The sequence below is a fragment of the Scyliorhinus canicula genome, chromosome 29 (assembly GCF_902713615.1).
Source record: "Scyliorhinus canicula chromosome 29, sScyCan1.1, whole genome shotgun sequence".
In the NCBI taxonomy this organism is placed as follows: domain Eukaryota; kingdom Metazoa; phylum Chordata; class Chondrichthyes; order Carcharhiniformes; family Scyliorhinidae; genus Scyliorhinus; species Scyliorhinus canicula.
The window spans coordinates 2,500,689-2,526,952 of record NC_052174.1 but is presented as its reverse complement, the minus strand read 5'-3'; the positions used below and the strand labels follow the sequence as shown (position 1 = coordinate 2,526,952).

The following is a 26,264-nucleotide window of genomic DNA, read 5'->3' as shown; positions in this document are numbered from 1 at the left end:
GGTACTGGGTAATGAACCAGGACAGGTGCTAGATTTGGAGGTAGGTGAGCACTTTGGTTCTAGTGACCACAATTCGATAACGTTTAATTTAGTGATGGAAGCGGACAGGTATATACCGCATGGTAAGAGTTATATCTGGGGGAAAGGCAATAATGACGCAATAAGGCAATGACTTAGGATGCATCGGATGGAGAGGAAAACTGCAGGGGATGGGCACAATGGAAATGTGGAGCATGTTCAAGGAATAGCTACTAGGTGTCCTTGAGAAGTATGTACCTGTCAGGCAGGGAGGATGTGGTCGACCGAGGGAACCGTGGTTTACTAAAGCAGTTGAAACACTTGTCAAGAAGAAGAAGGAGGCGTGAAGGTTCAGTTAGTGCGCTCGAGAGATACAAGTTAGCTCGGAAGGATCTAAAGAGAGAGCTAAGAAGAGCCAGTAGGGGACATGACAAGTCTTTGGCAGGTAGGATCAAGGATAACCCTAAAGCTTTCTATAGATATGTCAGGAATAAAAGAATGAGGAGGGTAAGAATAGGGCCAGTCAAGGACAGTAGTGGGAAGGTGTGCATGGAGTCCGAGGAGCGAGGAGAGGTGCTAAATGAATATTTTTCGTCACTATTCGCACAGAAAAAGACAATGTTGTCGAGGAGTTCAGACTGGAGTCCAGTTACTAGTGGTATACACAATGATCAATTTTGGGGCCACTGCTGTTTATCATTTTTATAAATGTTCTGGAGGAGGGCGTAAAAGGATGAATGAGTAAATTTGCGGATGACACTAAATTCGCTGGAGTTGTGGACAGGGCAGAAGGATGTTACAAGTTACAGAGGGACATATCTAAGCTGCACAGCTGAGCTGACAGATGTCAAATGGAGCCTAATGCATAAAATTGGAAGATGATAACAGGGAGACAGAGTACTGGGCTAATGATAAGGTTCTTGGTAGTGTGGATGAACAGAGAGACCTTGGTGTCCATGTACATATATCCCTGAACGTTACCACCCAAGTTGAGAGGGTTGTTAAGAAGGCGTATTTCTTGATAGAGGGATTGAGTTTCGGAGCCATGAGGTCATGTTGCAGTTGTACATAACTCTGTTGAGACCGCATTTGGAGTGTTACGTGCAGTTCTGGTCAATGCATTATAGCAAGGATGTGGAAACATTGGAAAGGGTGCAGAGGAGATTCACCAGGATGTTGCCTGGTATGGAGGAAAGATCCTATGGGGAATGGCTGAAGCTCTGAAGGCTGTTTTCGTTAGAGAGAAGGTTAAGAAGTGACTTAATTGAGGCATACAAGATTATCAGAGGATTAGATAGGGTGGACAGTGAGAGCGTTTTTCTCGGATGCTGATGTCTAGCACGAGGGGACATAGCTTTAAATAGAGGGGAGATAGATGTCGGGTAGATGTCAGAGTTAGGTTCTTTGCTCACAGAGTGGTCAGGGCGTGGAATGCCCTGTCTGCAACAGTAGTGGACTGGCCAACACTAAACGCATCCAAGTGGTCATTGTATAGGCATATGGACGATAAGGGAATAGTGGAGATGGGCTCTAGAGGGGTTTCACAGCTCGCGCAGCATCGAGGGCCGAAGCGCCTGTCCTACGCTGCAATGTCCTATGTTCTAAATGAACTGACATAAAAGAGTTATTGATCATAAGGGCAAGTTTGTGGAGATAAGTTGGGAACTACGGAAATTGCTGTACACATGATGTAGATGTGGAAAATGCTATTCCAATTAAACAACGTCCATGTAGACTTAATCGTTTAAAGTTGTCACAGGTTAACAAATAAATTGAAAATATTCTTCAAAATGTCATAATTCAAGTGAGTTGCAGCTAATGGAGCTCTCCCATAGTGATGGTACCGAAAGCGGGCGTCATCCAACGGTTGTGTGTGGACTATGGAAAGGTTAATGAAGTTACAAGAACGAACTCTTACCCTGCCCCACACTTGGAGGATAGCATTGAGACTCTGTGACAATCAGCTTTTATTCCAAAACTGGATTTACTTAACCGGTACTGTCGGAAACATTATCCGAAAGGGCGAAGGGGATTTCAGCTTTTGTGACTCCAGACGGTATATACCAATTAAACGTCATGCCATTTGGCATGAAAAACGCCCCAGCCACATTTCAAGGTTAACTAACACAGCAGTTGCAGGGTTACCCAATTGTGAGGTGTAAATGTACGATCTGGTGATTTTTAGTCAGACATGGAAAGGACATTTGAAGCATCTGATGGAGTTATTCAATCGACTTCAGGAGGCGGGTTTAGGGGTGAACATGGCCAACAATGGATTTGAAAAGCCCAAGTTATGTTCCTTCATCATACAATCGTACGGGGTCTAATGGTCCCACTAGATGTGCAAACAAAAGCGCGTGGATAGTTTCCAATGCCCTCCACACGAAGGGAAACAATGCGATTTGAAACGAAATTAAATGAAAATCGCTTATTGTCACAAGTAGGCTTCAAATGAAGTTACTGTGAAAAGCCCCCAGTCGCCACACTCCGGCGCCTGTTGGAACGCTGGTACGGGAATTGAACCGAACTGCTGGCTTGCCTTGGTCTGCTTTCAAAGCCAGCGATTTAGCTGTGTGCTAAACCAGACCCTGGATTTCGTTGCATGAGTGGATCTTACCGAAACACTGACCCAAATATATGCAGCGTGGTTGGTCCACTGACGGACTTGCTAAAGATTCGTAGCAAATTGCAGTAGACAGCGAAGTGTCAACAGGTATTTGAAGGCATAAAGGCTGTGATAACCAAGCCTCCAGTGTTGGAGAATTAGAAGAAGCTTTGTGGTTGATTGACCTAAAGTATCTGACGTTAGAAAGAAATTCCAAGGCCTATAGAAATACATGGATCGTGCAGCGACCTTCCTGTTCAAAGAGACGGTCAATCCAGAAGGATTCCAGTTGCAGGAGGAAGCACTAAAATGGTCTATATTATTATAAATGTGTGCCTGTTTTGTTTTTGTTCCAGAAAAGTATATTTCCTGTCAATATTTCTTAAAGGAAAGTGAAAAGGTGAAAAATGAAGTTGATGGTTTATTTTATTTCTTGGGGGCAGGTGTCACGGGAGTGTACCTTTAAGAAATGTGGGTCTATCAAATAGTGGCAATTATGTCATTGAGTTTGTGAAGCTGGGTTGTGTCTCTGGCCTTTACTTTCATTTTGAGCTGGAAGCAATTTACGGCTTGGTGTGTTACTTTCGTTTTAGGCAGTTGAAAGCTGAATTCAAACAAAGACCAGGAAGGTAGGAAAAGACCCTCCGGCCCTCTAAGCCGAATTCAGACAATGAAGGTTAACTTTGTCTCTCTCTATGTTAAAAGCTCTGCAGATCACTTGATAACGTCTCCAGCGCCACTACCCTCGCCCCCTCCCCTCCCTCCCAGAACAAGGATGGCGTCCCTCTCGTTCTCACATTTCACCCAACCAGCCTCCATCTACAAAGCACACTCCTCCTCCATTTTCGCCATCTCCAGCGTGATGCCACCACGAAACACAACTTCCCTTCACTCCCTCTGTCAGAATTCCGCAAGACCATTCGATCCGAGATACTCTAGTCCATTCCTCCAACATACCTAGTAACTCGCCCATCACCCATCGTACCTTCCCATGCAACCGCAGGTGTACCTTTATCTCTTCTATGCTTCAGATCCCAGGCGCAAAATACTCATTCCATGTTAAACAGCGTTTCACTTGCACCTCTTTCAATCTGGTCTATTGCATTCGCTGCTCCCAATGTGGTCTCCTCTATATCTTGGTAGTGTGGATGAGCAGAGGGATCTCGGTGTCCATGTACATAGATCCCTGAAAGTTGCCACCCAGGTTGATAGGGTTGTGAAGAAGGCCTATGGTGTGTTGGCCTTTATTGGTAGAGGGATTGAGTTCCGGAGCCATGAGGTCATGTTGCAGTTGTACAAAACTCTGGTACGGCCGCATTTGGAGTATTGCGTACAGTTCTGGTCGCCTCATTATAGGAAGGACGTGGAAGCTTTGGAACGGGTGCAGAGGAGATTTACCAGGATGTTGCCTGGTATGGAGGGAAAATCTTATGAGGAAAGGCTGATGGGCTTGAGGTTGTTTTCGTTAGAGAGAAGAAGGTTAAGAGGTGACTTAATAGAGGCAGACAAAATGATCAGAGGGTTAGATAGGGTGGACAGCGAGAGCCTTCTCCCGCGGATGGAGGAGGCTAGCACGAGGGGACATAGCCTTAAATTGAGGGGTAATAGATATAGGACAGAGGTCAGAGGTGGGTGTTTTACGCAAAGAGTGGTGAGGCCTTGGAATGCCCTACCTGCAACAGTAGTGAACTCGCCAACATTGAGGGCATTAAAAAATTTATTGGATAAGCATATGGATGATAAGGGCATAGTGTTGGTTAGATGGCCTTTAGATTTTTTTCCATGTCGGTGCAACATCGAGGGCCGAAGGGCCTGTACTGCGCTGTATCGTTCTATGTTCTATATCTGAGAGATAAAAATGCAGACTAGGTGATCGCTTTGTTGAGCACCTTCGGTGTGTGCGCATTCAGGACCCTGACCTTCTCGTTGCTTTCCATTTTAACAAAAGACGCTGGCCCATGCCCACATGTCTGTCCGTGACCCGCTCTAATGTTCCAGTGAAGCTCAATGCAAACTGGAGGAACAAGAACTCATCGTCCAGTTCGGCACGCTCCAGTCTTCGGGTCTCAACATCGAATTCAACAACTTCAGATGATTAGCTCGACCCCATCTTGACCCATTTGTTTTCATCCCATTTCATTTTAAATGTATTTTACCATTTCATTCTTTCTTGTCATTCATAATATATATTCCCCCCTCCATCTTATCCACCTTTCCTTACCCCTTATCCTCTTTGCTTCCCCAGTCCCCTCCCCCAACATCTCCATCTCTCACAATTTACACTCTGATATTAGTTTCTCTGCTGTTTGGCCTCTCACACATTTTGTTCTCTCTGGGGACTGCCATTATTACTCATTTCCATTGGTTTCTATGTCTATTAGTACTGCGTTTCCCTGGGTTTCTGTTTCTTCTTCGCTCCACAGGAGCACAGTTCACACTTTCTCTATGTGCTGGCTTTGACAAAGAGTCATTGGACTCCAAACGTTAGCTCTTTTCTCTCCCTCCATATGCTGCCAGACCTGCTTATATTTTCCAGCAGTTTGTGTTTCGTTTCAGATTCCAGCATCGGAAGTAATTTTCTTTAATCCAGTGTTTTATGAATATTTGTTCAGGATTCTGTTAAGATTAACATGCAGGTTCACTTGGCGTTCGGAAGGCAAATGCAATGTTAGCATTCATGTCGAGAGGGCGATAATACAGGAGAAGAAATGCAATGAAGCTGTATAATCATCTTCTCAGAGACCATTTGGAGAATTATGAGCAGTTTCGTTCCCTACTAAAGGAAGAAGGGCTTTCGAGAGGATATTCACAAGAAAGATCTCCAGAATTAAGTACCAGTTGCATGTGGCGTACTTGAGGTCTGTGGTCTAAACTCGATGGAGTTTCAAGGAGAAGGGGGTTCATCTTGTAACTTGTATTACACTGAGAGGCCGAAATGGAGTGAACGTGTTTCAACTGGGAAGAGAAAAAGAACAACAGAGCAGAGCATCATACTGAAGGGACGATCCATTAAAACAGAGCTGAGGAGAAATTGGTAGGTCTAACATAGAGGGAAAAGATATCGTAAATGGGAAAACTCTTAGGAACACAGAAAGTCAGAGAGATCTGGGAGCGCATTAACATAACTTTCACAATGGCAACACAAGTGGACAAGGTAGTCAAGAAAGCATACCTTAATTGTATGGTAAGAAGTCTTACAACACCAGGTTAAAGTCCAACAGGGTTGTTTCAAACACGAGCTTTCGGAGCATTGCTCCTTCCTCACCTGAGGAAGGAGCAATGCTCCGAAAGCTCGTGTTTGAAACAAACCTGCTGGACTTTAACCCGGTGTTGTAAGACTTCTTATTGTGCTCACCCCAGTCCAACACCGGCATCTCCACTTCATTGGACGGGGCATCGAGTATAAAAACTGGCAAGTCATCCTACATTTGCAGAGAGTATTGCTACGGCCGGCATGGTAGCACTGTGGCCGGCGCTGTTGCTTCACAGCCCCAGTTCCCAGGTTCGATTCCCGGCTTGCGTCACACTCTGTACGGAGTCTGCACGTTCTCCGCGTGTCTGCGTGGGGTTCCACCGGGAGCTCCGGTTTCCTCCCACGTCAAAAGATGTGCAGATTATCTGAATTACTCTTGCTAAATTACCCTTAGTTTTGTGGAGGTTGGGTTCGCTTTGGGAGGACGTGCAGACTCCGCACAGACAGTGACCCAGCCGGGAACCGAACCTGAGACCCTGGAGCTGTGAAGCATTTATGCTAACCACCATGCTACCGTGCTGCGTGGGTCGTAAAAATAGACAGATCGATTCCTGATTAATACGGGGAATAGAAAATTGGGATGAGAAACGTATCAGCCACGATTAAATGGCAGACAAGACTCTATGGGCCAAATAGACTAATTTTACTCCTGTATCTACGTTTTTATGACTTCTCAGTTTACACATCTCACCACAGCGAATTTATTTCCCCGGAACACAAGTATTCTGGCACCTCACATATCTATGAACAAACGTCGAGTGGAATTCGCACCCTCCGTGACCACCATTTGCCCGTATGTGTTGATCTGCATGGCCCTTAAACTCATCCATGGTGTTTGCCTCCATTCGTAACATTGGAGCAACGAATCAGTTTCCGCCACCCTGTACTTGTCTTGTTTCCAAGCAAAATGCTGTTAGAATAGGATACCTTAAACAACGCGCTCAGATTTGGTGGAAAGGATATGATTCACAAAGTTAATACAATGGTACCGTTATCTGTCTCTCAGGAGCTATTTCTGAGAAAGGGATCCCTCATTCAACATCGTTTTGAATTCCCAGACAACAGTGCTGCTTAAAGTGCTCAACTGTGCCTCGTACTACCAGCCACTAGAACATAGTGGGCACGTCTGAACACTTTCACAACACTCGCAAACAGTTGTGAAGTCCAACAATGTGACATCGACGGAAGTATGCGCTTTAAATCCATGTTGAATTTCAGCAACTTACAAATAACTTTTAAAAAAGTGTTTCCAACCTGTTACCGTGACGTTTACTGCTGGAGAGAGCCATTGGCTGTAACCGAATTCGAAACCACAGCGATATTGTGCCTCGTCTGTTTTTTCTGCCAACAGTATGGTCTTCTTAGGTTCAAAGCTGCCAGACATTACATTACCATTTTTGAGCCAGAAGAAGGAACCTCGCCTTCTCGGTCGAGGGATCTCACATTTCATGTGAATTTTTTCACTCCGCAGCGCGGCTCTTGGTTCTATTTGCAGACTCACTTTCATGTCAGTAGCTGTAAAAATTATGCAAATAATACTGTAAAATTAACTAGACCGTTCACTCGAAACCATAATGTGAACTATGTATTCGTAGGACGTGAAGAAATACAACTCGAAGCAGTGAGAGAACAAACAATAAAGAACAAAGAACCGTACAGCACAGGAACAGGCCTTTCGGCCCTCCAAGCCTGTGCCGACCATGCTGCCCGTCTAAATTAAAATAGTCTGCACTTCCGGTGTCATAGAACATTACAGCGCAGTGCAGGCCCTTCGGCCCACGATGTTGCGCCGTCCTGTGAAACCCCTCTAAAGTCCCTCTACACTATTCCCTTATCGTCCATATGCCTATCCAATGACCATTTGAATGCGTTTAGTGTTGGCGAGTCCACTACTGTTGCAGGCAGGGCATTCCACGCCCTTACTACTCTCTGAGTAAAGAACCTACCTCGGACATCTGTCCTATATCTATCGCCCCTCAATTTAAAGCTATGTCCCCTCGTGCTGGACATCGCCATCCGAGGAAAAAGGCTCTCACTGTCCACCCTATCTAATCATCTGATCACCTTGTATGCCTCAATTAAGTCAATTGAGGGCAGCACGGTAGCATTGTGGATAGCACAATCGCTTCACAGCTCCAGGGTCCCAGGTTCGATTCCGGCTTAGGTCACTGTCTGTGCGGAGCCTGCACATCCTCCCTGTGTGTGCGTGGGTTTCCTCCGGATACACCGGTTTCCTCCCACAGTCCAAAGATGTATAGGTTAGGTGGATTGGCCATGCTAAATTGCACTCAGTGTCCAAAATTGCCCTTAATGTTGGGTGGGGTTACTGGGTTATGGTGATAGGGTGGAGGTGTCGACCTTGGGTAGGGTACTCTTTCCAAGAACCGGTTCAGACTCGATGGGCTGAATGGCCTGCTTCTGCACTGTAAATTCTATAATGCCACCTCTTAACCTTCTTCTCTCTAACGAAAACAGCCTCAAGTCCTTCAGCCTTTCCTCATATGATCTTCCCTCCATACCAGGCAACATTCTTGTAAATCTCCTCTGTACCCTGTGAACTATGTATTCGTAGGATGCTTCCACATCCTTCGTATAATGTGGCGACCAGAAATGCACACAATACTCCAAATGCGGCCGCACCAGAGTTTTGTGCAACTGCAACATGACCTCATGGCTCCGAAACTCAATTCCTCTACCAATAAAAGCTAACACACCGTACGCCTTCTTAACAACCCTCTCAACCAGGGTGGCAACTTTCAGGGATCTATGGACATGGACACCGAGATCTCTCTGCTCGTCCACACTACCAAAAATCTTACCATTAGCCCAGTACTCTGCCTTTTTGTTATTCCTTCCAAAATGAATCTCCTCACACTTTTCTGCATTATACTCCCATTTGCCACCTGTCAGCCCAGCTCTGCAGCTTATCTATGTCCCTCTGTAACTTGTATCATCCTTCTGCACTGTACACAACTCAACAACTTCAGTATTATCTGCAAATTTACTCACCCATCCTCCAGGTCACTTATAAAAATGACAAACAGCAACGGCCCCAAAACAAATTCTTGTGGCACACCACTAGTAACTGGACACCAGTCAGAGCATTTCCCACCAACCACCATTCTTTGTCTTCTATCAGCTAGCCAATTTCTGATCCAAACTGCTAAATCACCCTGATTCCCATGCCTCTGTATTTTCTGCAATAGCCTACCATGGGGAACCTTATCAAACGGTTTACTGAAATCCATATACGCCACATCAACTGCTTTACCCTCATCCACCTGTTTGGTCACCTTCTCGAAGAACTCAATGAGGTTTGTGAGGCACGACCTACCCTTCGCAAAACCATGTTGACTATCTCTAATCAAATTATCCCGTTGCAGATGATTATACATCCTATCTCTTATAAACCTTTCCAGGACTTTTCCCACAACAGAACTAAGTTTCACTGGCCTATAGTTGCTGGGGTTATCTCTACTCCCCTTCTTGTACAAGGGGACAACATTTGCTATCCTCCAGTCCTCTGGCAGTATTCCTGTAGACAAAGATGACTTGAAGATCGAAGCCTAAGGCTCAGCAATCTCCTCCCTAGCTTCCCAGAGAATCCTAGGATAAATCCCATCCGGCCCATGGGACTTATCTATTTTCACACTTTCCAGAATCGCTAACACGTCCTCCTTATGAACCTCAAGCCCTTCTAGTCTAGTAGCCTGTATCTCAGTATTCTCCTCAACAACTTTGTCTTTTTCCTGTGTGAATAATGATAGCACCTCTCCTATCTCCTTGGACTCTACGCACAACTTCCCACTACTATCCATGACTGGCCCTACTCTTACCTTAGTCATTCTTTTATTCCTATAGTAAGCTTTAGGGCTATCCTTGATCCAGTGTCCGTATCCCTATATTCCCATCCTATTCATATATTTGTCAAGATGTACCTTAGACGTCACTATCGTCGCTACCTCCACCGGCACCTCCGCCTGCCAGTTTCACGGACCCAATAACTATTGTGTAAAACACTTGCCTCATACATCTCCTCTAAGGCTTGCTCCTCGCACCTTAAACGTATGCCTCCGAGTACCCGCTGCCCTGGGAAAAAGCCTCTGACTATCTACTGTGCCCCTCATAATGTTGTAGACCTCTATCAGGTGCCCCATTAACCTCCGTCGTTCCAGTGAGTACAAACCTAGTTTATTCAACCTCTACTCATAGCTAATGCCCTCCATACCAGGCAACATCGTGGCAAATCTCTTCTGCACTCTCTCTAAAGCTTCCACATCCGTCTGGTATTATGGAGACCAGAATTGAACACTATACTCCAAGTGTGGCCCAAATAAGTTTCTATACAGCTGCAAAATCACTTCTCAATTTTTATATTCAATGCCCCTACACTGAAGGCAAGCATGCCCAATGCCTTCTTGACCACCATCTCCACCTGTGTTGCCACTTTATGTGTTCTGTGGACCTGTACACTTAGATCTCTGTGACTGTCAATACTCTTGAGGGTTCTGCTATTCACTGTATATTGCCTACATCCATTGGACCTTCGAAAATGCATTACCTCACATTTGTTCGGATTAAACTACATCTGCTATCTCTCCGCCCAAGTCTCCAAAGGATCTAAATGCTGCTCTATCCTCTGACAGTCCTCATCGCTTTCCGCAATTCCACCAACCGTTCTTTCGTCTGCAAAATTACTCATTAGACCAGTTACATTTCCCTCCAAATCATTTTTATATGCTCCGAACACCAAAGGTCCCAGCACTGATCTCTGCGGAACACCACTCGTCACGGCCTCCCAATCAGGAAAGCACCCTTCCATTGCTACACTCTGCCTTCTATGACCTAGTAAGAAATCTTACAACAACAGGTTAAAGTCCAACATGGTTGTTTCAAACATTAGTTTCGGAGCGCAGCTCCTTCCTCAGGTGCTGTGCTCCGAAAGATAGTGTTTGAAACAAAGAGGTTGGACTTTAACCTGGTGTTGTAAGAGTTCTTACTGTGCTTCACCCAGTCCAACGCCGGCATCTCCACATCATCTTCTATGACCTCGCCTGTTCTGTATCCATCTTGCCAGCTCGCCCCGATCCAGTGTGACTTTACCTTTTGTACCAGTCTGCCATGAGGCCTTACTGAAGTCCATATAGACAACATCCACTACCTCCATCAATCATATTTGTGACCTCCTCGAAAATCTCTATCAAGTTCGTTAGACACGGTCTCCCCTTCACAAAACCGTGCTGCCTCTCGCTCATAGGACCGTTTGCGTCTAAATGGGAGTAGATTCTGTCTCGACGAATTCTCTTCAGTAATTTCCCTATCACTGACGTAAAGCTCCTCCCCCTTGTAGTTCCCTGGATTATCCATGATGTTTGATTTTTTTTGAGTGCTACTGGATCGCGAGGATAGAAAGGAATCCTCAGAGGGCCGAAGCAAGCTTCATGCATTTTACAGGAGAAGGGGCTCCAGACTCATGGGACACCAGTGGGCGATTTCTACATAAAGCTGTTTGGCCGTAAGTGGGTCGAGGCAGTTACATATCAACGTAAAGGATACACAGGTTCTCCGAACAAACTTGGTTCTATCGATAGAGAGTGAACTAAGAAAACGTAGAAGTGAGAGGCGTATTTCATTCTAAATAGATGAATGTTAGAGGTGTTCCCACCCCGACCACTTGATTCTGTGCTACAAATACCATCCTCAAACGTAACAAAAGGGGGGAAACATCTCAGAGAAGAAAATCTATTTATTTTCCGTCTTAATTCGGGGACTCATTATTTCAATACACTCCAAGTTGAGTTCTGTCTGACTGCAAGCAGGGAAATATCTTCCGAACAATTATCCTGGCTTCACCCTCAGAATGTTATAATTTTCTGTGGGAGTCATTTCCATTCGGCTCAAGAAAATAAGTACACGTGTTATTATCTACTTTACCTGTCCTCATAAGGGAACCAATTTATCCCAGGAAACTGTGTAATGCAAATACTCTGAAGTCTCTAAAATGCAGAAGAACCCTGTTTGCACATACACAATCCTCTATGTGTGGTGTCAGTAATTCCCTATGCAATTGTTGAAAATAAATCCCTCTAGTTACACTCCATCCGCGTTCAAAATAAGGGCAAAGTACCTTTATGCCTCTTTCCATCTCAATATTTAAAGAACCTTCACTTCCAGAATGCTCAAATTTTCGTTCTACCTCGGAAATTGAGCAGACTCAAGCTTTCTCAGATTATAATCCATGTGTCTGTTGGGTGAGCCTGCTGTAAGGTGTTCTTTCTAAGCGTCGGTGCAGTCACGAAGGAACAAATAACTTCCTTCTGCACTCTATTAATTATTTGGTTCTCTGGTCCGAACTCCCCCAACTCTCGACTGTGGATGAAAAGAAAATCACAAGGACTGCAGCAGTTAAGGAAAGTGGCTGACGTTGGTTGCGCTGGAACAGTGGTTAGCACTGCTGTCTCACAGCCCCAGGTACCTGGCTTCAATTCTGACATTGAATGGCTGTCTGTGTGGAGTGTGCACGTTCTCCACGTGTCTGGTGTGTTTCCTCCGGATTTTCCGGTGTGGTTCCATTGTTCAAAGATGTGCAGCTTAGATGGATTGACCATGCCAAACTTCACCTTAGTGTCCAACGATATGAAGGTTTGGTGGATTGCCAAAATCATTGCTCAGGGCTACGGGGTTAGGGTCGGGGAGTGGTCATTGTTCAGCGCTCCCTCGGAGAGCCGATGTGCACTCTATGGGCCTTCTGCACTTTCGGTGTTCTATGATCCGATTAATTTTATGTCGTGCAAGTGATGAATCTCCGTTTATTTGTGGCTCAGCTAAAGAATCACAATGCCCTTAAAACTCAGAAAAATTTTGTTCCTTCTAGTATTGATAATCATATCGTTTGTCAACATGTCATCATTTGTTTGCCACTGCTGGCTTCAGCATCATCACCATGTTGTTAATGATTCTGTGTCGCTGCACCCTCTTGACATAGTTCGTTAACAATCCTGGCCTCCAACATCTAAATAATATGCGTATTTATATGCTGCACATTCTGCTCTCTGAACTCTCTTTCCTCAAGAATGGAGAATGCAGCTGAGCGAGAGGACCGGTTAATTTTTTCTGAAGGCTAAGAAATTGTAGACACGGAGATAAAGGGAACGATAAGTCGAATACACAACAGGACACAACAGGACACAACATCCGATATCCAGATACCCAAAAGATACGTTACCCCCACTCCCACCTCTCCGGACGCCTCCACAGAATATTGCCCTGCAAAACATCCAGATCGCAAACCTGGAATGGATTGAACTGTCTACAACAAGTGTTCCACTGGTAAAGTTAAAGGAATTAATACCCCTCATCATAATTGTATAACTAGAGCACCGACAGCACACGGGCCATTCCCGCATAGCCCTGCGTCCCAGTAGTCATCACACCACCGACAACCCATCCGACACCACAATCATTCTCCACAGCCTTCTAACGTCCCCACTCAGAACGACTCTCATCTCACCATTTTCCCTCGCAAATACCGACCAGCCTCCAGGTCCCTGCAACCCTCTTCTCATTTTGATCCCTAATTCCATGGAACACCCACAATGCTCTACGTCGACTCCACGCCACTGCAATCGCTCCATCTTCGGCATTTACTTGAGACACTGGCCTCACAAACTGGTTGGGGATTTCTAACGTGTTTTAAGGCAGCAATTGCCGTTACATGAAATGAGGGAATTAAACTGAAGCGTGGCTTCCCTTCCCTCATCTCAGCTTGTCACGACGGCAGTCCCTGGAAGCCGCTGCTTTTCCTGGAATGGAAAGGTCATATGTGAAGGCAGAGGCTGCATCTTAGGGTAAGGAACGGTTAGCGGAGCCGCAAAGCAACTGTAATGGATAATCCGTAGTCGTTATGACCCATTCTGTCACCTGTTGACGCTGTTCAATTCCTAATGTTTTACTGTTGAAACAGTATGTAATCAGATCCGCAGCTGAGAAGTGCGCCAATTCGATCAGGCAAGACATAGTGGATCGCATCTCCAATCCGGGCCAAGTGTCAGCGGCGTGCGAGTGCATCACTCATATAGAGCTCTGCCTTTATATTCAAATAGACTTTAAATTATATCCTACTGCCTTTTGTAAGAATATTAATCCTTTACAAAGAACATAGTACTGTACGGCACAGTGCAGGCCCTTCGGCCCACGATGTTGTGCCAAACTAGTCTGAAACTAAGATCAAATCAACCTACTTCCAATCATTCTAGTGCACTCCATATGCCTATCCAATAACTGCTTGAAGGTTCCTAAAGTGTACGACTCCACTACCATAGCCGGGAGTGCGTTCCACGCCCCAACCACTCTCTGAGTAAATAACCTAGCTCTGACATCCCTCCTATATATTTCAACATGATAGTTATGCCCCCTTGTAACAGCTACATCCACCCGAGGAAAAACTCGCTGAACGTCCACGCTATCTATCCCTCTCATCATCTGATACACCCCAATTAAGTTACCTCTCATCTTCCTTCTCTCCAATGAGAAAAGCCCTAGCTCCCTCAACCATTCCTCATAAGAACTACCCTTCAATCCAGGCAGCATCCTGGTAAATCCCCTATACACTCTTCCCAATGCTTCCAAATCCTTCCTATAATGAGGTGGCCACAGAATACTCCAAATGTGGCCTAACCAAGGTTTTGTACCGTTGCAGCAAAACCTCACGGCTCTTAAACTCAATCCCCCTTTTAATAACCCTATAACATTATAGGGTTTCTTCATGGCACTCTCCCCTTGGGTGGCAACTTTAAGAGATCTATGGACATGAACGCCGAGATCTTTCTGACCCTCCAAAGTCTTCAGAACCCTGGCGTTAACGCTGTAATCCGCTTTGAGTTTTTTCCTACCAATATGAATCACTTCACACTAACCAGGGTTAAACTCCATCTGCCACTTTTACGCCCAGCTCTGCTTCCGATCAATGTCTATTTACAGCCTACAACATCCCGACACATTATCCACTACTCCACCAAGCTTGGTGTCATCAGCAGATTTACTAACCAAACCTAAAACTGCATCATCCATCTCATTGATTAAAAAAATCACAAATAGCAGAGGACCCAGCACTGATCGCTGTGGTACACCGCTGGTGACTGGGCTCCAGGATGAAAATGTACCCTCTACCACCACCCTCTGTCTTCTATGTGATAGCCAGTTACTGATCCAATCTGCCAAATTTCTCTCTATGCCATGCCTCCTTACTTTCTTCTTGAGCCGACCAAGGGGCACCTTAACAAAAGCATTACTAAATCCATGTATACGAAATTAACTGCTCAACCCTCATCTATGTGCTTAGTTACCTCCTCAAAGAATACAATCTAACTTGTGAGGCAAGACGTACCCCATAAAAACCCGTGCTGACTATCCTGGATTAAGCTGCATGTTTCCAAAATGTTCATATATCGTATCCCTCATGAACCCGCCGGACGCCTCTATTGCGTACAGTTCTGGTCGCCTCATTATAGGAAGGACGTGGAAGCTTTGGAACGGGTGCACAGGAGATTTACCAGGATGTTGCCTGGTATGGAGGGAAAATCTTATGAGGAAAGGCTGATGGACTTGAGGTTGTTTTCGTTAGAGAGAAAAAAGGTTAAGAGGTGACTTAATAGAGGCATACAAAATGATCAGAGGGTTAGATAGGGTGGACAGCGAGAGCATTCTCCCGCGGATGGAGGTGGCTAGCACGAGGGGACATAGCCTTAAATTGAGGGGTAATAGATATAGGACAGAGGTCAGAGGTGGGTTTTTTACGCAAAGAGTGGTGAGGCCGTGGAATGCCCTACCTGCAACAGTAGTGAACTCGCCAACATTGAGGGCATTTAAAAGTTTATTGGATAAACATATGGATGATAAGGGCATAGTGTAGGTTAGATGGCCATTAGTTTTTTTCCATGTCGGTGCAACATCGAGGGCCGAAGGGCCTGTACTGCGCTGTATCGTTCTATGTTCTATGTTCTAACCTTTCCAATACTTTACCTATGACCGAAGTTAGACTAACCGGCCTATAATTCCCAGGGTTATACCTATTCCCCTTCTTGAACAAGTGCACAACTTTCGCCTCGCTCCAGTCTGACGGCAGTATTCCTTTAGACAGTGAGGAGATAAATATCAAAGCCAAAGGCTCTGCAATCTCATCCCTCGCCTCCCCTAGAATCCTAGGATATATCCCATCAGGCCCAGTGGACATATCTATCCTGAGGCTTCTCAAAATTTCTAGCACATCTTCATTTCGAATATCTACCCCCTCCAGCCTAGCAGCTGTTGTGCACTATCATCCTCAACAATTAGGCCCCTCTTCTTTGTGAACACTGAAGAAAAGTATTCATTTATGGCCTCTCCTATGTCTTCTGACTCCAGGCACACGTTCCCATTACTCTCCTTGACAGGCCCGAACTTCAGCTTGGTCATTATTTTATTTCTCAGATCAGTCTAAAAAGCCTTGGCGTTTTTATTGATCCTACCCGCCAGGACTCCTCATACCCCTTCCTAACTCTCCTCAGCCATTTCTTGACCTTCTTCCTCGCTATCTTGTATCCCTCATGAGCCCTAACAGAACCTTGTATTCTCATCCTTACTTAAGCCTACGTCTTCCTTTTGACAAGACATTCAGCCTGTTTTGTGAACCTTGGATCCCTTACTCTGACCCTTTCCTCCCTGCCTGAAAGGGACATACATATCAAGGACTCGCAGTATTTGCTCCTTGAGCAAGCTCCACGTCTAAATTGTGCTTATGCCTGGAAGTTCCAGTTTCCATCTCATGCTCCCCATTTCTTGCCTAATAGCATCGTAATACCCTTGCCCAGTTATAAAACGTGCCCTGACGTATGTTCCTATCCCTCTCCATTGCTATAGTGGCAGTCACCGAATTGTGCTCACAATCTCGAAAGTGTTCTCCAACAAACAAACCTAACACTTTGACCTGTTCATTACCCAGCACCAAATCCAATGTGGCCCCGCCTCCTGTCGGTCAATCCACATATTGTGTGAAGAAACCATCCTGCACACACTGGATCAAACTGCCTCATCCAAACTATTCGAACTTTAGTGGTTCCAATCAATATTTGGAAAGTGAAAGTCACCCATGAGAACTCTACTGTGACTGCCGAACCTATCCAAAATCTGCATTACAATATTTTCCTCCACATCTCTGTTACTATTTGGGGTCCTATAGAAAACTCCTCACAAAGTGACCGCTCCTTTCATCTTTCTAACTTCAGCCCACACTACCTCAGTCGACAGGTCCTCCTCAAACTGCCTTTCTGTAGCCATTCTACTATCCTTGATTAACCTTGCTACCGCTCCACCTCTTTTACCACCTTCTCTGATCTTGCTGATACATCGAAATCCCGGAACCTTCAACAACCATTCCTGTCCCTGTTCTATAAACGTCTCCGTAAATGCCACAACATCGTTGTCCCAGGTAACAGTCTATGCTTCAAGCTCACCAACCTTATTCCTGATTCCCAAGCTTTGAACTAGACACACCTCAAACCACCTTCATGCCTGCATGTCGACTTTTGTGACGTTGGTACCTTCCTCAGTACTGCACTACCCTCAACTTCCTGAACTCCAGCAACACCATCTCCCGGATTACAAATCAGTTTCCCATCCCCTTGACAAATTAGTGAACCCCCCCCCCCCCCATCCCCCGAAGAGCTGGAGCAATTTTCCTTCCCAGGACATTGGTGTCCCTCTGGTTCAGGTGCAGCCCGTTCTGTTTGTACAGGTCCCATCTTCCCCAGAATGTGCTCCAATTGTCCAAGTAACTGAACCCCTCCCTCCTACACCATTTCCGCCAGGTGTTTAACTGCACTCTCGCCCTGTTCCTCACTAGAAAAGCTCTGCGAGCATTATTGAGTAAACGTAGCTCAATTCCCTTTCAGGTTCACTTTTAAATAAATACCACCAACATACTGTAAGAAGAACACTCCCGCAGAACTTAAAACAAAGCTCGTTATACAGATCTTGATGCGATACACATTGCAGTATCTCGTTGATACGAATTCGTTGTCTCATCAACACGGTCGTAGATGTTCATACATTAACAGTTGGTTGTCAAATGACAGTGAGGCCGTTACAGATGAAATATATCTTCACACCGCCTGTTAATTTGTTTTCAGATGTCTGTGATAATAAATGCCTACGTTTACCTACCAGTGATAACCACTTTCATCGAATCACAACGCTGGTTTGGAGAATAACAATGACACCGGTATATCCCTCCACTTTGACGGTCCACAACCATTTCATAAATACTGGTATCAGTATATTTAACGTAGCGATTATTTTTATACCAATAACAATGACGTTTGCCGCTGTACCCGCATTGTAATTTCAATGTGTCTCCTTCCTGTATGACAGAATTCCTGGGACAAATAATCTGGGGTTCGATCCCATGAGCTGCAAAACATAAATTAGAGAGAATAATGGCGTTTCTCCCCTGTAATTATAGACGAGGAGTGGGTGTTTCAATGCACTCTGAAACCCAACGCTCCATATCGATCCATTGATGCAATTCCACATTTAAGGAGCGATTATAAGATCATGTATTTTGTGTGTTAACAGGCTCTGAGAGGATTGGCTGACTTACCATCCAATTAACAGCAGCACTCTGTCCATCTCTATCTTGCGAAGGACTAATGCATGAAAGCCAGAGCTGCTTTCTTCCATCCAGTGTGAAGTGACGCTAAGCATTCAACTTATCTAAAGTCGTAACATTGCCATATTCATTACTTATAGAAAACTTATCACTGGATGCAACACTTATAGAATCCCAGAATGTCTACAGTTCAGAAGGAGGCTATTCGGCCAATAGAATCTGCAGCTGCTATTCGAACGACCAAACTACTGGGCCCATACCAAAAGCTCAATTCCTGAACACACATATCTTAACGGTAACATTAGCATGGTCAACCCAACGAACCTGTATTTTGACTGTGGGAAGAAACCGGAGTAACCGGAAACCCACGCAGACAGAGTGACAAAGTGCAAACTTCACACAAGCAGTCACCTGAGGTTGAATTGGAACTCGGATCCCTGGAGGCCTGAGGAACAATTGCTAACCACTGTGCCGCCGTGCCTCACCGACGCTCAAAGGTGAATAGCTCAAGTTTTGTACAACTCTGTCTTGAATGAAGTCATGGATTTCATGTTGTCATCAACAACGCTGAATGTGTGTGCAAGTATATCCCAACTTTAAACACTGGTTCTATGCAGTCTACAGTAGTGTTCTTGAAATGGTGTTGAGAGTCATGTGAATACGCATTTAGAATAACCAGTGCACTTGTGTAACGATTAGAACATAGAACATAGAACAGTACAGCACAGAACAGGCCCTTCGGCCCTCGATGTTGTGCCGAACAATGATCACCCTACTCAAACCCACGTATCCACCCTATACCCGTAACCCAACAACCCCCCCCCCCCCTTAACCTTACTTTTTAGGACACTACGGGCAATTTAGCATGGCCAATCCAACTAACCCGCACATCTTTGGACGGTGGGAGGAAACCGGAGCACCCAGAGGAAACCCACGCACACACGGGGAGGACGTGCAGACTCCACACAGACAGTGACCCAGCCGGGAATCGAACCTGGGACCATGGAGCTGTGAAGCATTTATGCTAACCACCATGCTACCGTGCTGCCCAATTATTGAACACTATTTATTAAATTGAAGAAATGACAAACACGAAAGGACTGCAACACTCTTAACCCCTCAGGGAGATGACACACGAAATACACAGACACATAATGTATGCAGAAATTAGCCCCTGTTACAGAACATATCTACAATCTCTGAACTCTTTCAGACTTCGTCGTTGGGGACTAGTCTCAGGACCTGTTACATGCACACTGACCTCCCTGGCTGATAGATGTAAACTGGCTTCACGTGCTGCAGAGGGTATTCTCAATTATACCCGTTTTCTAATTTAGAACAGTACAGCACAGAACAGGCCCTTCGGCCCTCGATGTTGTGCCGAGCAATGATCACCCTACTTAAACCCACGTAACCCATATACCCGTAACCCAACAATCCCCCTATTAACCTTACACTACGGGCAATTTAGCATGGCCAATCCACCTAACCCGCACATCTTTGGACTGTGGGAGGAAACCGGAGCACCCGGAGGAAACCCACGCACACACAGGGAGGACGTGCAGACTCCACACAGACAGTGACCCAGCCGGGAATCGAACCTGGGACCCTGGAGCTGTGAAGCATTGATGCTAACCACCATGCTACCGTGAGGCCCCTAATTTGACTCTTCATTATGTATTTTTGGCGGTCTTCATCTCTGAAACCTCTTGACTCTTGAAATCCGCATCTGTGTACCTCCACTGATACCACGGTCATCTAGGTAAGCTGTTTCTACTACAGCGATTTACGTCTGATTTCATCTAGATGCCTGGCAATCTCAATGCTGGGAATATCGGATCTCATCCTGCAATTTGACTGCTGACTACTGTTCTGGCAAAGGCGGATTTCTACCTGATGTTGCGAACATCTGATCCTATCCTGCCTTGTGAAATTTTTGTTACTGCTGTTACTCGAAAGAAGATAGAACATAGAACATAATACATACAGTGCAGAAGGATGCATGTCCATCGAGTCTGCACCGACGCACTTAAGCCCTTACTTCCACCCTATCCCCGTAACCAAACAACCCCACCGAACCTTTTTGGTCACTGAGGGAAATTTATCATGGCCAATCCACTTAACCTTGCTCAACGTTTCCCCTCCTTTGAAGTATGGTGATCCTCAGGTTCAATCAAAACCGGGCCGTCTGTCTGCCTGCACGTCTGTCTGTCTCTATCTCTCTCTCTCACACAGTCTCTCTGTCCCTCTCAATCTCTCTCTCTGTCTCTCTCACTCAGTCTCTCTGCCTCTCTGTGTCTCTGTCTCTATCGCTCTTTATCTCTCTCTCTCTCTCTCTCACACGCTCTCTGTCGCCGTGTCTCTCTCTCACGGTCTCTCTCTGTGTCTCTGTCTCTCTATCGCCCTCTATCTATCTTTCTCTCTCTCACACACACACACACGCACGCACAAAATGCAACACAGCCCATGGTGCTCGATAACAATGACGGCTTTAATTAACTTTACCTTCTAAATCATAGACTTGCATATCCAAACAGCAAATTATTAATTTTCCCATTATTATACCTGGCCGGGGATTAAAGCCTCAAATTAAAGTTATTTTCAAAGAAATAGATCAAGTGAAAATTCGCCGAGAATAGAATAGAATGCCTAATGTCCAGAAAGAGTCCATTTGGTCCATATAACCTCATCTGCCAGAGAACTCAACCCAGGCCCACCCCTCACTACATTCCTGTAATATCATCTAACCTGCACATCTCTGTAACCTTGGAACAAATTAGCATGGTCAATGCGCACATATTTAGGCTGTGGGAGGAAAGCAGAGCATCCGGAGGAAACCCACTCAGTCACGGTAAGAACGTGCAAACTCCTCACAGACAGTCACCCGAAATGGGAATTGAACTCATGTCCCTGGTTATGTGACGCAGCCGTGGTAACTATCGTTGCACTATCCTGCCCACGATTACCTGTATCATCCGATTTGCATTCACGGTTGTCAATAAAAATGGTAGCCATGTGGAGATGCAGGCGTTTGACTGGGGTGAACACAGTAAGAAGTCTTACAACACCAGGTTAATGTCCAACATGGTTGCTTCAAACACTAGCTCTCGGAACACTGCTCCTTCCTCAGGTGAATAGAAATGGTAGGTGGGCATTCTTCTACCAGGTGAATATTGTATGTCGCGTCCTGTCTAAAATCCCTAGCTAACCCTATTTATTGACGTCTATTTGACTCCAGATATAGATTGTAAAAGTTAATTCACCAAGATAAGTTATTAACAATAAGGAATTTTTACATTTTATCTTACCTTGTCTGGTCCTTTGAAAAAGCAGGTGCACTATAAAACAGAACGGATAAAAATGTATATTAAATTTTATTTGTAGCCGAGCAAGGTAATATGCAGGTTTTGGGGACTGGGGTTTCGTGTCAGAAGGTGACAAATGGCTTTGAGGCTGCAGGAATTGGGCATTGCTTGATTTGTGCATCATAATTAGAACGTTTAATTGAAAAAACAAACCGAACTGCATTTCAAACGTTAGAGAAAACCTTGTTCATGCTCATCTACAACATTGTGCCAATTTCCAGTTATAACACATTGGGAAATATGTGGATGTGAGTGAAAGGGTTGCAAATGTCTTAGGCAGAAAGCGTGCATGGAATTTAGGTGAGAAGATGGGTTCGTGCAAAGAAAATATATTTCCCGCAGCTGATGGGACTATGGCATAGAATATTAAGGCACTCATCCCGGATACAGTGATCATCGAGGAAACATTTTGACTCAGTGATTTCCAAAACACCAGCTTCTTTCCCTAAGCGGCTGGTTAAAGATGAGGAGGTGAATGAGTATATCTATCTCTGTCAATCACTGGTTGTTTATGTCTCTGTGTCTCTGTCTCTCTGCCTCTGTCTCTCTGTCTCTCTGCCTCTGTATCTCCGTCTCTCTCACTCTCTCTATCTCTCGGGTTCAGAAATTATCTGAAATGAATCTCTGCATTCAATTCTTAACACATTTAATATTATAACACGGGTCACAGACCAGTACAGCACAGAACACACCCTTCGACCCAGGATGTTATGCCGAACATTTATCATAATCTAAGAACAAGCTCACAAAACACCCATTCAATTCCTTCTGTCCATGTGCCAGTCCAGTGTCGCCGAAATGCCCCTAATGACTCTGAAACCACCACCTCTGCTGGCAGTGCATTCCACACACCCACCACTCTATCTGTAAAGAACCTACCTCTGACACCTCCCCTCTAATTTACCCCAATCACCTTAAAATGATGTCCCCTCGTGACAGCCGAAATGGCGAAAAAGTCCCTTGCTATACACTATAAATTCGTCTCATCGCCTTGTACACCTCTATCAAGTCACTTCACTTCCTTCTTCGCTCCAGTGTGAAAAACCCTTGCTCCCTCAACCTTTCTTCATAAGACATGACCTCCAGTCCAGGCAGCATCCTGTTAAACCTCCTCTGTACCCTCTCCAAAGCATCCACATCCTTCCTATAATGAGGCGACCAGAACTGGACACAATATTCCAAGTGTGGTCTAACGAGGGTTATCTGAAGCTGCAGCAAAACCTCGGGGCTTTTAAACTCAATACCCTGTTACTGAAAGCCAACACACAATGCCCCTTCGTAACAACCCTATTATCCTACGTGGCAAACTTGATGAATCTATTGACGTGGAACTCAATATCTCTCTGTTCCTCCATACTTCCAAGAATCATGCCTTTAACCCTATATTCAGCATTCAAATTGGAACATCAAATATAAGTCACTGCACATATAGTTAGGTTTAACTCCGTCTATCAGTTCTCAGCCCAGCTCTGCATCCTGTCAATGTCCTGCTGCAACCTGCAACAACCCTTGACACTATCAACAACTGCACCTGTGTCGCCACATTACCAGAAGGATGTGGATGCTTTACAGAGGGTGCAGAGGAAGTTCACCAGGATGTTTCCTGGTATGGAGCGTGCTAGCTATGAAGAAAGGTTAAGCAGATTAGCATTATTTTCGTTGGAAAGACGGAGGTTGAGTGGGACCTGATTGAGGTCTACAAAATTATGAGAGGTATGGATAAGGTGGATAGAAACACGCGTTTTCCAAGAATGGGGGTGTCAGTTACAAGAGGTCACGATTTTAAGGTGAAAGGGGGACAGTTTAAGGTAGATGTGCGTGGAAAGTTTTTTACGCCGAGGGTGGTGGGTGCCAGTGGAGGTGGTAGACGCGGGAACGATAGCATCATTTAACATGCATCTAGACAGACATATGAACGGGCGGGGAACAGACGGAAGTACATCCTTGGAAAACAGACGACAGGTTTAGATAAAGGATCTGGATCGGCGCAGGCTGGGAGGGCCGAAGGGCCTGTTCCTGTGCTGTAATTTGCGTTGTTCTTTGTTTCACCAACCCTCGTGTCATCGTCAAAGGTACTAACCCACCCTTCCACTTCCTCATCAAAATCATTTATAAAAACCACAAAGAGTTGAGGTCCCAGAAAAGATCCCTGCGGGACACCACTGGTCGCTAACCTCCAGGCGGAATACATTCCATCCACTACCACTCGCTGTCTTCATTAGAACATAGAACAGTACAGCACAGAACAGTCCCTTCGGCCCTCGATGTTCTACCGAACAATGATCACCCCACTTAAACCCACGTAACCTGTATACCCGTAACCCAACAATCCCCCCATTATCCTTACACTACGGGCAATTTAGCATGGCCAATCCACCTAACCCGCACATCTTTGGACTGTGGGAGGAAACCGGAGCACCCGGAGGAAACCCACGCGCACACGGGGAGGACGTGCAGACTCCACACAGACAGTGACCCAGCCGGGAATCGAACCTGGGACCCTGAAGCTGTGAAGCATTGATGCTAACCACCATGCTACCGTGAGGCACCATGCTACCGTGAGGCCCCATTCGGCCAGCCAATTCTGTATCCAGACACCAAATTTCCCTTTATCCCATGCCCCCCGACTTTCTGAATGAGCCTCCGGGTGCTCCGGTTTCCTCCCACAGTCCAAAAATGTGCGGGTTAGGTGGATTGGCCATGCTAAATTGCCCTTAGTGTCCTAAAAAGTAAGGTTAATTGGGGGGGGGATTACTGGTATAGGGTGGATACGTTAGGCTTGAGTAGGGTGATCATTGCTCGGTACAACATCGAGGGCCGAAGGGCCTGTTCTGTGCTGTACTGTTCTATGTTCTATGTTCTATGTTCTATTTCTAAGAATCTTTTCCAGTATTTTTCTCAGCACAGACGGAAGACTGATGGGTCTGTAATTCCAGGGGATTTCCCTATTCCCTCTCTTGAACAGGTGAACAACACTCCCTCCAATCATCCTGTCCTACTCCCGTGGAGAGTGAGGACGCAAGTATCATCACCAACGGCGCAGCAATACCTCCGTCGCTTCCCGTAGTAACCTTGGGTATATTCTGTCAGGCCCAGGGGACCAGGGGACCAGCTATCCTGATACTTTTAACAATTTGCAGCTCACCTTCCTTCTTAATATCAAACTGTTCGAGTCTAATAACGTGGATCACACTGTTCTTATGGATAACAATGTCGCTGTCTCGAGTGAATACTGAAGCAAACAATTCTTTCAGGACCTCCTCCATCTCTTCAGACTCTAGGCACAAGTTCCCTCCACTAATCCTGATCGGCCCTACTCTCATCTCGTCATCCTCGAATTTCTCATATAAGTGTAAAATGCCTTGGGGATTTCGCTAATGCTTCTCAACAGGGATTTTTTCATGCCCCCTTTCAAATTTTTCGTTTCCTTTCTGGCGACATTGTAACCCTCTAGAGCAGAGGCAGATCCTTGCTTCCTCAAAGTTATGTAAGCTTCCATCTTCGTCTTGACGCGAAGCTTCGCTTCTCTTGTCGTCCTAGGCTCCTCACCTTACAATTCGTTTCTCGTCTCAGTGGGAGAAAACTATCCCGCACTCGCAGCAAGGGCTCCTCATACAATCCCCACATTAGTGGGGATATCTGACATCTGACACCTGGCCTGGTTCATTCCAAGCACTTAATCCAATATGGCCTCCATCCTAGTCGGCCTATCTACATATTGAGTCAGGAACCCTTCCTGACAAAATATGCACCATCCAAAACATTTGCACTAAAGAGGTTCCAGTCAAAATTAGGGAAATTGAAGTCACCCATGACAACATTTAAAATTTAGAATTTACAGTGCAGATGGAGGCCATTCGGCCCATCGATTCTGCACCGGCTCCTAGAAAGATCACCCTATCCAAGGTTAACACCTTCACCCTATCCCCATAACCCAGTAACCCCACCCAACACTAAGGGCAATTTTGGACACTAAGGGCAATTTATCATGGCCCTAACTTGCACATCATTGGGCTGTGGGAGGAAACCGGAGCACCCGGAGGAAACCCACGCACACACGAGGAGCATGTGCAGACTCCGCACAGATAGTGACCCAAGCCGGAATCGAACCTGGGATCCTGGAGCTGTGAAGCGAATGTGCTAACCACAATGCTGCCGTACTGCCCATCGCTTGTACTTCTGCACCGTTCCAAGATCTGTCGCCCAATCTGTTCCCCCAGCTCTCTGCTGCTATTGGGGGGGGGGGGGTGTATTAAAAAGCTCCCAAAAAAGCTCCTTTCTTGTTTCTGACTTCCACCCATACTGACTCAATTGACTAACCTTCCTCGACAATCTCCCTTTTTGCAGCTGAGATGCAATCTCTGATGCACACTTTACCCG

General features: G+C 45.5%; 1 protein-coding gene across 11 annotated transcripts in view; it reads right to left on the bottom strand.

Annotated features, from left to right (window-relative positions):
• Positions 1-26,264, bottom strand: part of LOC119958426 (Fc receptor-like protein 3) — a 224,100-nt gene that overhangs the window by 60,161 nt on the left and 137,675 nt on the right. For 9 of the 11 annotated variants that reach the window (XM_038786958.1, XM_038786966.1, XM_038786961.1 and 6 more), the window contains 3 exons: positions 21,828-21,857; positions 18,075-18,320; positions 7,131-7,391 (listed from right to left, as the gene is read on the bottom strand). In XM_038786958.1, coding sequence (XP_038642886.1) covers positions 7,131-7,391; positions 18,075-18,320; positions 21,828-21,857 — 537 coding nt within the window. The remainder of the gene's footprint in view (positions 1-7,130; positions 7,392-18,074; positions 18,321-21,827; positions 21,858-26,264) is intronic. The other 2 variants (XM_038786962.1, XM_038786965.1) reach the window with 2 other exon arrangements.